The sequence below is a fragment of the Mya arenaria genome, chromosome 3 (genome assembly GCF_026914265.1).
Source record: "Mya arenaria isolate MELC-2E11 chromosome 3, ASM2691426v1".
Taxonomy (NCBI): domain Eukaryota; kingdom Metazoa; phylum Mollusca; class Bivalvia; order Myida; family Myidae; genus Mya; species Mya arenaria.
The window spans coordinates 38,754,352-38,767,056 of NC_069124.1; the positions used below are offsets into that span (position 1 = coordinate 38,754,352).

The window sequence follows — 12,705 nt, forward strand, 5'->3', positions numbered from 1 at the left end:
TGCAAAATGGCTGCCTACGTAGTACTTGCCGCAACAGTTTCCTTATTTAAGCTGTTGACTCTTAGATCTTAGTACGTTGCTTTAAATTTTCCTGAGCATCTGTTGCTTTAGTGACATTGCTAATAATCAAGTTATAAAGAATGCCAAAACCCAAAGCTCTATGTATGAAACAAGTGTCTTTCAATAATTTCAGTACAAATAGGGTACATACAACCATTATAGTCCAAATATATATATATATGGCAGATTTCACGTTTTGGTGACCAAAAAGTTCCCGGCGACTATTGATTTTTAAAATTTATTGCAGATTTGTGATTTCAACATAATCTTTTACAGCAATTTCTTATCTATCATATTTTAGAACATTTGCAATGATTTATTCATGCATTTTTATAAAAAAAAGAATTTTGTATCACCATACCATTTGTGCTAGTGTTACAATATTGCCGGTAAAAACTTGTTTTTTTTTTAATATTTTGATCCAAAGAAGTATTTTGTCTTGCACTAAATGGTTCATTTATCTATAAAACAGATTGTACAGACAAAAAATAAAGATTGTTTCGTTTTTCTCAAATAAATTTATTGAAACAAACCCTAATTGGACAACAAGACAGAAAATGCTTTCTGCAAACATAGGTTTTCTTTTTATATCAGATCAGATAAGCTATAAACATAAATGTTTTGTTGTGGTAATATAAATGTCTCTAGTATGGTGCAATTATCATTACCTTTGATATTAAACATATATATTATAAATTGCTAATTGCAGTATGTGCTAGTGTTACCACAAAACAGAATGAGTAACATTAGCAGTATGTCACATTAGCAGTTGGACAGAATGTTTCACAACAAATTAAAATACAGACCTACCACAGACTGTTTGAGCTTGATACAGTATAAAACAAACTATATAAATGATTGATAAACACGGTCAATTGATAATCACAAAAATTCTTAATTCTGTCCAATAAATAACGATATCAAACACAAAAGCGGTATGAATTCAATATAAACTAAATACCTAATGAATGAATACTTACAAACGATAGTTTACAGACGACATTGTTATGTTCGAATAATTGACTCTGGGAAAGTCATCAAATTTCAACGATTTTCTTGCTTTATTAAGCGCTTGTCTTAATGCTAGCGTGACATAATGTTAACGTTACATCGAAGGACAGAATGAGCCAAACTTGGATTAAGTTTTTATCAACGGTATTCACCACTATTTTTATCATTTCAATGTCAACTGTGAACCAGTCCAATATAAAAGTAATCGCTACCCGGATGTTAACCCTCAGTCGGTGTAAATTATTCACGAATAGAAAAGGTGCTATCGTCATGCTAAAATGGGACAGAATCGATTTTGAGTAACATTAACACATTTTTAGACCTAAAAAACTTTATGATCGGGAATGACCAATTTCTTGTTACATGCAATACTGTTTTTATCCGACACGTAGTCTTTGTTTTCAGTGATTTAATAAAGGTGTGTTTAGGCTTAAAACAGTTAGCAGTGGATCATGTCTGCTAATGTTACACAACAATTCGAGGACAGATTACCGTAACGTTATCACCATGCGCAATTACCGAAAATTTAAGTATATTACGAACGAAATGCAATCATTTTAGATATATTATTGTTTTAATTAACATTTCTTGCAAACATTATTCAACAGACAAGAATAAAATACTTACCAGATGTTACTGAAAAGCATCCTCAAAAAAGTGGTATATTGGTACCGGGAAGATTTTCTGTCTTTTTTGTCCTAAATATCGGCATATTTTTACATTTTTTTACCTTATTTAACACAATATTTTCATTATTTTAATACAAATCACTTCTATTAGGTGTTCTTATTGGGTTGGGAAAGGCAATTGCTGTATATATGACGTTGACATGCAATAACAATAAATGAAAGCAAATGGGCCAAATAATTGCCTTTTTTGTGAAATCTGCCATATATAAGTACGTTGACGGATTTTTTTTACGATTTTTGATATGGCAAATCCTTCAAGTACAAATAAATCGTTTTGTACCTAAAGTGGGTAGTTATTCCGATAGAAATTCCGGGTTAAACGTATTGCGTCCTTGAAATATCATAAAAACAAGAAATATTACTAGATAATGTTATTTTATATTGGTTCTGTACACAAAAAATCAATATCCGATGAACAATTATGAGTTTGATGGGATTTTCTTCATTTCATTCTGTCAAAATAATAATGATATATATATGAAGGGCACCGGCAAGGCTGCAGTTCACAGTTTTACAACAATCGGAACACTTCGGCCATGGCCGAGTTGTTACGATCGTATTTACAAGGTCTATCTCGAAGCTTGTCAGAGGTGGCAGAGTTAATACCATTGGGTCGAGTTGTTCCACTTGGCATAATTGTTGTCTGTGTCAGTCAAGTTTCCTTTTATTGGAAAGGTAAATCATGTGTTTTAATGCATTTAATGCTTATTTTGAAATGGATAATAAAGGTTTATATAGTATACCATTAGTAACATATTGTATGTTTGCATACATTGTAGGAAAATTGTACAAACAATTTAATCTGACTGTTAAATTCATCTCTTTACACATATGACAGTTATGCATTTCCAGTATCCTGCTTACAAGAGTGACTTAGTAAAGGTTGTCATAACTTTCTTCACAATAGTTTTATATTATATAATGTTTAAAGCTTGCTTCTCACAGATGGGAGCGAGACAAATCGGCCCCTTACTGAATCGGCCTACTATCAAATCGGCCCCTAAGACGTTTCAGCCCTGTTATTTCGTACCCTTAATTAAATGGACTCATAACGTTTCGGCCCCTTACTGATTTTCAACAGAGACATTTCGGCTAGTGTTGGGAATCGGACAGAAAAATTCTTATCGATAATCAGTTTATGAAACCGATCAATGATCAATTATTAATCGATTTAATCATTAATAAAATATCTTTGATCATCATATTTAAGGCATACGGATACAGTACATGCACCAGTTTAAGCACCAATGTAATTATGTTACCTTACAATATTATTTAAACATTTCTTTGTCTAAATTACATTATTTATTCAGAACGCAACTATCCTTTAGTGTTTACAAGTTATTATTACAGAACATGAGACCACAGGCTCTATTTTTTTGTCTTACATTTAGTAATGTATACATGTACATGTGTAAAATAAACACAAAGAAAGATATCAATTTCTTTTTAATAACCAGTCAGTAACAAGTACTACAAGCAGTCTATATGTTTTTAAAAAAACAAACATTTTCTTTCAGAAAACTGAGAAAACTAAATTCTTACATGGTAAGAAGTAAACAGTAACATGTTTTAAAAATCACTTTAAAACTACAAACATGAGAAGATGAGAACCAATATTTTAGCAGTTAAATTACAAAGAAATTTTGTAATAAGGTTATGTAGTGACTTACTGACTTGATAAGAATATGACTAGATAATTTAACATACGAACACCTTAACATTTCAACATAAACTAGCATTAACCAGACACAAAACATTTTTAAACTTGTAGTCGGTAGCGGTTACGTCCCTTGTTTCTATTAGCGATTGTTCAAATTTCACTTTCGATTGTCGCCGACGTAGGCCGTTCCGATCAATTGTCGATTATAATCGATCATAGGCACACCACTAATTTCGGCCCCTTAATTTTATTTTTTATTTTGAATATAAAGAAAAAATATAATTTGTCAAATTTTATTTCGAAAGAAGTTGTAACTGAGATTTATAAATGCACAAATAAACAAATATTCATGAAATACATTGATAAGATTGATAAAAAAATCATTAAAGTCTAAATTTAAACCCTTATTTCTAATATGAAATCGCGGGCTTAGCGCAAAACGGTTGTAACTGGCATTTTGAAAATTGTTCGGGAGAGCATAAAAACTGATTTATTTTCCTAGGTCCTATCATTTTCACTTTGTTTTTAAATTTTGTGTACTTTTCACGAATAAATCACAATAACACCTAGTATTCATTTTCTAAAAGAGATATTTGTAAAACAGTCAGTTACAACCCTTTTGCACATTTTGCGCAAAAGGGTTGTAACAGTCAGTTACAACTGTTTTGCCTGAAAAATTGAAGATATTTCTAAATACATTTTGCGCAAAAGGGTTGTAACTGAATCTTTTTAATTAAAGTTTCTTTGATGAGCTTTAAGATATTTGACTTTTAAGCACCATTTATTACTTGCAATGTAAATTATACTTAAATACATCAGCTGAGGATAAAAGCTATGATTTTTTCCACTATTTTTTGAAAATTGAGCTGTGTATAGAACATCCTATATGCTTTGTATATTTTTGTTAATATACTTATCACAAACAGGGGTTTGGGTAAAATTTGAGTTTAATATCACAATTATTATATATGAAAAACAATTAAATTATTATATATGAAAGACAATTAAATAATTATTTTATTTAAACAACAACAAAATATACTGCAATCATCTTGAACATCATATTTTAAGTTAATAATCAGCTTAATTTAAACTGTTAATGATGAATAACAGCATTTTGTTAATACAATTGTGAAGTGAATAGCAATTTCATTAACTTATTAAGATATGCATGTATATTTCTTATTTCTAGTTTTTAAGTTAAAATGATATCAAGAAACATTCTTACAAATCACCATAGCATACTAATGACATCAGCTCTTATAATGACCATCATTGTGTACAAAATATACAAGAACTTGAAATTTATATAATCATTTAGCAAAATCATAGATATTCATAATAAATGAAAGCTATTTTAAAATTGACAATGACCAAATCTGGTACCAAAACATCATATCCCGATGAAATCATTTAAGGGGTAAGATATTTCCAAAGCTCATAAATATCAGGCTTCCATATTCCAGTATGGCTTTACTCAGCACAAATTCCATCTCCTTCCCCCATGAATATCAGAAACTTTCCATCAGATTCTGCTCTTAACAAATCCTTAACCCTAGCACGATTTCCATCTACTTGGCTCATGAATATCAGAATACTTTCCATCTACACTAAACATCATTAACCTGCATGATTTCCATCTATTTGGTTCATGATAATCAGAATGACTTCAATCTACTTTAAACAAACCATTAACACCAGCATTAATTCCATCTACTTGGCTTATGAATATCTGAATACTTTCCATCTACTCTTAAGCAAATCATCAACCTCAGCACAATTTCCATGTTAGCTCATGAATATCAGAATGACTTCAATCTACTTAAAACAAACCATTAACACCAGCATGATTTCCATCGACATGGCTCATGGATATCAGAATAACTACCATCAACTCTAAACAAATCTTTTAACCCCAGCATGATTTCCATCTAAATTGCTCATGAATATCAGAATTATTTCCATCTACTTGAAAGAAATGATTAACCCCACCATGATTTCCATCTTTGTGACTTATGAATATCAGAATACTTTCCATCTACTTTTAAACATATCATCAACCCCAGCACAATTTCCATGTTAGCTCATGAATATAAGAATTACTTCCATCTGGTACTCTAAACAAATCATTAATCCCTGCACAATTTCCATCATCTTGGCTCATGATATTCAGAATGCCTTTCATCTCCTCTAATTAAGTCATTAACCCCGGTATGATTTACATCTAGTCTAAACAAATTATTAACCTTAGCATGATTTCATCTACTTGGCTCATGAATATCAGAATAACTTCCATCTACTCTTAAACAAATCATTAACCCCAACACAATTTCATTCTACCTGGCTCATGAATATCAAACTGCCTTCAATCTTCTCGAAACAAATCATTAACCCCAGCATGATTTCCATCTACTTGGCTCATGGATATCAGAATAATTTCCTTCTACTTGGCTCATGAATATCAGAATGTCTTCAATCTTCTCAAATAATTAATCCCAGCATGATTTCAATCAACTTGGCTCATGAATATCAGAACAACTTCTATCTACTCTTAAACAAATCATTAACCCCAGCATGATTTCCATTTACTTAGTTCATGAATTTCCATCTTATCTGTTTCTATCTATTTCTTATCTAGTAGTTACTTGTAGTATTGACCAGTAGTAACCAACATGACAACCATGACAATGATGACACCAGCTACCTACTATTTTACAACTATTCATACTGCCTACCCAGTCAGTTAGAAACACCAGCATGGCTTAACTGACATAGCTTATGAATACCAAAATGACTTAAATTGAGTTACTTCTTCGCTAGTCATAAACACACCAGTATGACTTTAAACTGTATAGCTCATAAATATCAGAATTACTTTACATAGGTACTTCTTGAAATTTATAAACACCAGCATGAACTCGACTACAGAGTTCATGAATATCCAAATGATCAATAGATCTACTTCTTCCTAGTCAAAATCATCAGCATGACTTCAAACACCAGAGTTCTTGAATATCAAAATGGCTTCCCTAGATCTTCGTTAGTCATAAACAACACAATGGCTTGAAACTATATAGTTCATGAATATCAGAATTTTATCCATAAGATTTAGTTCACATCAGCATGAATTCAAACTTCAGAACTCACAAATGTCAAAATGACTTCAATAGATATACTTTTTGCTATTGAAGATCATTTAATCTAGCGAAAGCTCATGAATATCACATGAACAAAAAGAAAGAAGGAATTTATTTTTGACTCAGAGACTGGCAAGAAATGCAATAAATCGGTTGCAACATAGCTTCCATTGGATAAAGTTTTCCGCTGGAAATAAGCGTGTTATAGGATACGAAATATTCAGTTAAAGTATATAACATTCTTCTAGAATTGGTAGGGGAATTAAATTGTGTTTTCACCAATAATGATGTACCTTAATCATTAGATCAATTGCCTTTGTTTTTCATTAGTTTATAAAAGTTAGGATTCTGTTTACAAAACATGTCAATATTGCCAAAATATGAAATTTTAACATGCAAACTCATTTTACCATAAAAAGCCCACGAAAAGTTAATTAATAATAAATGTTTAGGCCACACCAAATTGATATTTTGTTCCGCGGATTTACCGCTCCTATTTTTTTGAAAATGTAAAAAAAAATAAAAAAAAATTGTGCGCCCGCACCTCCATTTTGATCGACAAGCAGATTTTTTTTAGCTAATAATTTATTAAAAGGCTAAAAATAATCAAGTATAATATTTCGACGCTAGTTTTCGTGTTTTTGTAAAGGAAAGTTACCGATGCGTAGTGTTTTTATACTGTATATCGATCGGTTTAGCATGGGTTTCAATAAATTCAATCAAAATGGCGGCTTCCGGTATCAACAATGTGGCTCGAAGTTTGGAAATTAAATCTTATTTTTGACAATAAGTATGTTTGAGCATGCTTAAAGTCATTGTTGATCGTCTCATGCACTAAAGGATCATTATTTAAAGCAATCATTATGCAATAAAGCATGTGTATCTGAGACTGGTAGCGATTATATTAAGTAATTAGTGACTCGTTTTGAATGGGAATGATCAACTTAGTACTATTTTATTCAAGTCATAATACAAGGGACCAAAATTTTACCTAGTTACGACGATGCTGAAAATGACCGGTCAATTTAACTGGAATATGAGTCATTGTTTGGTCCAAATTGATGTATCAAGCTCATTTTTGATCAAATTCTGACAAAACAACAGTTTTGAATAAATATCTTTTCACAAATAGCGATATAAACACTGGTCTGGATATACCTCAACACAAGTAAGCCTTAGTTTATCACCTTATATTTTGTTTTTATTTGCAGCATAATCCGGGATTGTAATGCACTTGTCAATTGTAAAGACTGCCCCGCCCACCCCTCACCCTTGTTCCAGGGGTAAACCGGGGACAGCAGAGGCAATGGGCTGTGTTTTTACCATTCAGGTGGCCCCGCAGTGCCTAGTGAATGTGTCTTCATATTGAAAATAGTTGAGAATGGGCCCAACATAGGTATTCGGGGTTGCGGGGCCATTAGACAGGGATTTTACCAGCAGTGTGTCCCTGCAGGTCGGGTATTTTACCCGGGTTTTGAGAGACCGGAAGTCAAAGTCCCCGCTATTCCGGACTTGGGGGGGGGGGGGGCATATACAATTGGCTGGTGCGGTGCATAAAAACATCTAAATAACCAAAAAATGCACTCTGAAAAATACCCTTGTTCTTTTTGTTTTGTTGTGATAATAAAAACAAAATTTAGTCTTATGTTATATGGAGTCTGATGTTTTATGATGCCAGTGTGTAAGTGATAATTTTTTACAAATCTAAAATCAATCCTAAGTTATGTCTAAATACAGTTGCATATTATGTTAAACTGATTCAGGTAGATTTATATAAGTCGTTTCAAACTTTTTACTAAAAGCTGGGTTATTTATTATTATGAATGATCGTCATTATTAAAGTACGTTTTAATTATATAAGAAATTAGATTTATCCATATAATGTTTGTACTAAACACGGATGAATAAATAGTATGTATTCAGACACTTTCCCAATGTCCATTAGAGGTTCAGTTCAAGATGGCATTAAAATGGGTTTAAGGGCAATTATTTTGAACAATCTTTCTTATTTATTTTGAATATATGGAAAAATTTATTTTTCGCTCTTCGCTCGCTTCGGTTTTTATGAAAACTGACAAAATTTTATCTTTATGTTTTTTTCGCTCGCTCGCTCCAATTTTTTTTGGCAAAAATCCGAGGAACTAAACATTAATTTGGTGTGGCCTTACAAATAAAAACTACTAAGAGAAACAATATTCTTGTAAAAAAAACACATTCTTTTCCTGTTTTAAAATCATGTCCGAACTTTACACAGAAAACTAAATTCTAAAAAGGGATATTTAATTTTAAACTTAAATTTACTTTCCTAATCATATTTTTTTCTTAAGCAAGAGCCTAAAAATACTATCAAATTTTTCAATTCTTTTTCCTAAATATATGACTTTTTTTTATCTTATGGACAATATATCATACACATTATTAATATTAATGAATAAATAGGACTAAAGGAATAAAACATGAGACATTGTTTGTAATTGTGATGTTTAAACATGCATTTTTTCATTTTATTGGGAGTTCATTTAAAAAAAAATCATTTTCCATCAATATGACTGTCTCTCCTCAAAAACAATGTTAAATATTCATGATGTTATCAATGATGTCATCATGACATTGGAGTTACATCCCATCCCAATGGTTTATTGATTCACAGTTTTCTGTGCAAAACGGTTGTAAGTGCAGTTACAACCGTTTTGCACAAAAATAAATTGCCATTTTCTGATTCAACCTTTTGACAAATATGGCTTTATATACATTTGTCCTTTGATTACAGAGCTAATGTTTTGGGATATTATGGAGGCTTGTAAAATAGGTTAAAAAATATGAAAATATCACTTTCGAAAAAAAAGTCAGTTACAACCGTTTTTCGCTAAGCCCGCGAAATGTTAAAAAATATAAGAATTTATTTTGTGACTGTGAAATATTAATTGATCAATAAAGACTTCAAAGAAAATTTGTCTTTGAACAATGCATTCTTTGCCAGGCAAACTGTTGGTGTTGTGGGTCCACATGGCCCATTATGACATTTGTTGTGGAGCATCATATGATGACTGTCTAGCAAAACATTTGAAATTATGCCCCTTGGGCAAAAGCTGGCCCCACCCCCTTTTAACTTACTTTTTAATTTTTAAAGCTACAGCAATGAAATTTTGACCATGTGTACAGTTTTGCAAACGAGCATCAATGTTGTCCTCGAATGTCCTTGAGTTTGACCTTTTGACCAATTTTTTTTTATTTTAAAAGCTACAGAAATGAAATTTTGACCATGAGTACAGTTTTGAAGGCAAATATTTTTACCCTCGGATTACCTTTACTTGGCAAATATTAGAATAGTTCATGCAACTAATCTGCTTACAACACTTTCTGTCCTCAGATGTTGAATGTGCAGCGTTTTCAGCTAACCCAAACACAAAATGTGAACTATATATTTGTTGCCTATTTACTCATACGTACATGCTCTGGATTGAAAATGACCACAAGAGCCATGCCAGTAGAGCATAGGCCCTCTTGGGCCTCTTGTTTTCTTATATTTAGAAATAAAACAACAAAATAAAAATAAGGGTTGAAATGTCTCTGTAATCAGGGGCCAAAATGTCTACAAGATGGGGCCGATTTGGTAAGGGGCCTAAAAGGTAACTGTTTTAACTAGGGGCCGATTTGGTAAGGGGCCAATTTGTCTGGTAGCCTCACAGATTGAACGTTTTGACAACTTCTTTATTTTTTGTCTTGGAATAAGCCCTTTTTTTTTCAAAAATCCATGTAAACCAGTTAAATAAGACTGCTGACAAAAAATGAGATTGTAGATTTTTATATTCAAGTTCAATATGCATTTTTCTAAAACCGTTAGTAACGGTCTTAAATCGTTTAGTGCTAGACATTAACCACTGCCCAATTGCCCGGATCAAGTAATTTTGGCAGGCGGGCAGTAGTTCAAAGAATCTACCTGCCCAAGCAGGCAGTAACGAAAATAATCGTCAAATTGGCGAGTTTTCTGGTATTTAGTATTTTGTATCATTTATTTAGCATCTCCTTTCTGGAGAGTATTTATGAAACCGAAACCAATGCTCTCATCGGTTTTCTCAGAAATACGGAGCACCTCCCCATTTTCTTTCGAAACAAAGCATGACGGAGATTACCGAATATTCTCCGATAGAGCTTGAATGTTTCTGTCCGGAACCGTTGGCCAATCGCGTGAGCTGTACCAAATCAAAAAAGGGCTCTCAGCGAGTATTTGGCCATTGTTCCAGCTGTCAAAACATCGCATTTATCTATTTATAATCGATAATCTCTTAATCCAAAAATTGGGTGATGTATCATCCAATTATTGAAACATTGGCAGTAGGCTGAACGTCAAGCAATCAAGATGTACATTGAGAAAACCCTGATCAAATGATTTAAGTTTGTAAAAATGCGATAGAAAAGGCGACATAATTATGAAAAATGGTGTCTTACATTGTTAATATTTGTTTTGTACAAACAAGGCATGCCATTTTTTAATCAGACGGTCATTGTCGTTGGCAAGGTGGCGCTTAGAAAATCAATAACAGACTCATTAACAAATATTTCATAGTTATTTTATGAAATGTTCATGATAAAATGTTTTCTGCTTTTTATGTAGCGTTTACTTACAGTATTTTCTTCATGTCACATTGTTAAAAAAATGCGGCGAGATCGCTTCAGAACAATTTTCGGAGTTTATGGAGGTTGTAACCAAGTATTAGAATAAGCTTCAAGGCCTGCCGTTAGTAACGGTTTAAGCCATAAAACATTAATTTTCGAACGGAAATATGGAAATCTGCGATTTGATCTTTTGTCTGCAATCTTTTATCATTGGTTTGCAGATATTTATGCAAAAATTTGCTCTTTCCAAGACCAAAAATAAAAAAGTTGTAAAAATGGTTAATCTGTGAGAGTGCAGCTTAAAAGCCACAGTGCCACTGAGGATTGAATAATTATAAAAAAAAAAAAAAATGAGTATATGACCATGATAGAGTCTTATATGATGTCAGATAAACTCCCCAGGTCCGCAAGATGCTTTATTAAAAAGAAAAGTAAGGGAAATACCAACGAAATTCCAAACTGGTCCACTGACTTACTATATGCTAATGAGGCAGATAAGTGGGTGGGGCATAGCATCAATGTTGTTTAGTGAGGTACATTGTTGTTGCTTTCTTGGTTGATTGACATTATCACGTGATGTTATTAATGTACAGTCCAAACTCGCTATTTCGACGTCGGATATCTCGACTTTCCGGTTGTGTGGACTTTTTTCTCCGGTCCCGAATTCATTCCTTCTTATTCTATATAAAATAAATCTGCTTGTGTCGATTTTTCTATCTCGACTTTTTTGCTATGTCGACCTAATATTTCAGTCCCTGTGGTCGAATTTCACACTTTTTCCTTGTTTCGTATGTCAAACTGTAGATCGAGTTGTAGGTGCGAAAATATTTATGACGGTTTGCGGCATGTCGCTAAATTACTGCGCGTGTCAAAATAACAAAGTGTCGTAATTGGAGGTTAATTGGTAAATGAGAATAATTAAAGTTGTTTGTTTATGTTTTTGATTAAAGAGCCATTTATTGCTCAAGCTATTCATTGAACCGCACAAGGGAGCCGATGACATCATCGGAAAATTCGACAACATTGAAAGTTACGTGACGAAGAAATTTTCTATACAGCATGTTCAAAACAAACAGTCTTAACGAATGTACTTTTTATCCCCCGCCTTGAAAAGGCGAGGGGATATAGTAATTGTAGGCGCGATTCCGTGCGTGTGTGTGTGCGTGCGTCCCTCCGTCCGTCTGTCCCACATTCATTTCTTTGCATCTCCTCTTACATTTCTCATGCGATTTCTACCAAACTTTCACAGATTGATGATTGTCAGGCTTTCCTGATTTGACCATTTTTGAAAGAGTTATTGCCCTTTGCTTATTTTACAATTAAAATTGGTTTCTTCGCAACTCCTCTTACATTTTCATGCGATTTCTACCAAACTTGCACAGGTTGATGATCATAAAGTGAAGCAGCTCATATTGTCGGGCTTTTGCGATTTGACCATTTTTGAAAGAGTTATTGCACTTTGCTTATTTTACATTTAAAATTGGTTTCTTCGCAACTCCTCTTACGTTTTTCATGCGATTTCTACCAA

General features: G+C 32.7%; 1 protein-coding gene across 1 annotated transcript in view; it reads left to right on the forward strand.

Annotated features, from left to right (window-relative positions):
- The window catches only part of LOC128227983 (probable dolichyl pyrophosphate Glc1Man9GlcNAc2 alpha-1,3-glucosyltransferase), a 74,984-nt gene continuing 62,279 nt past the window's right edge, over positions 1-12,705 (forward strand). The window contains exon 1 of the mRNA XM_052938987.1: positions 1-71. Coding sequence (XP_052794947.1) covers positions 7-71 — 65 coding nt within the window. The 5' untranslated portion in view covers positions 1-6. The remainder of the gene's footprint in view (positions 72-12,705) is intronic.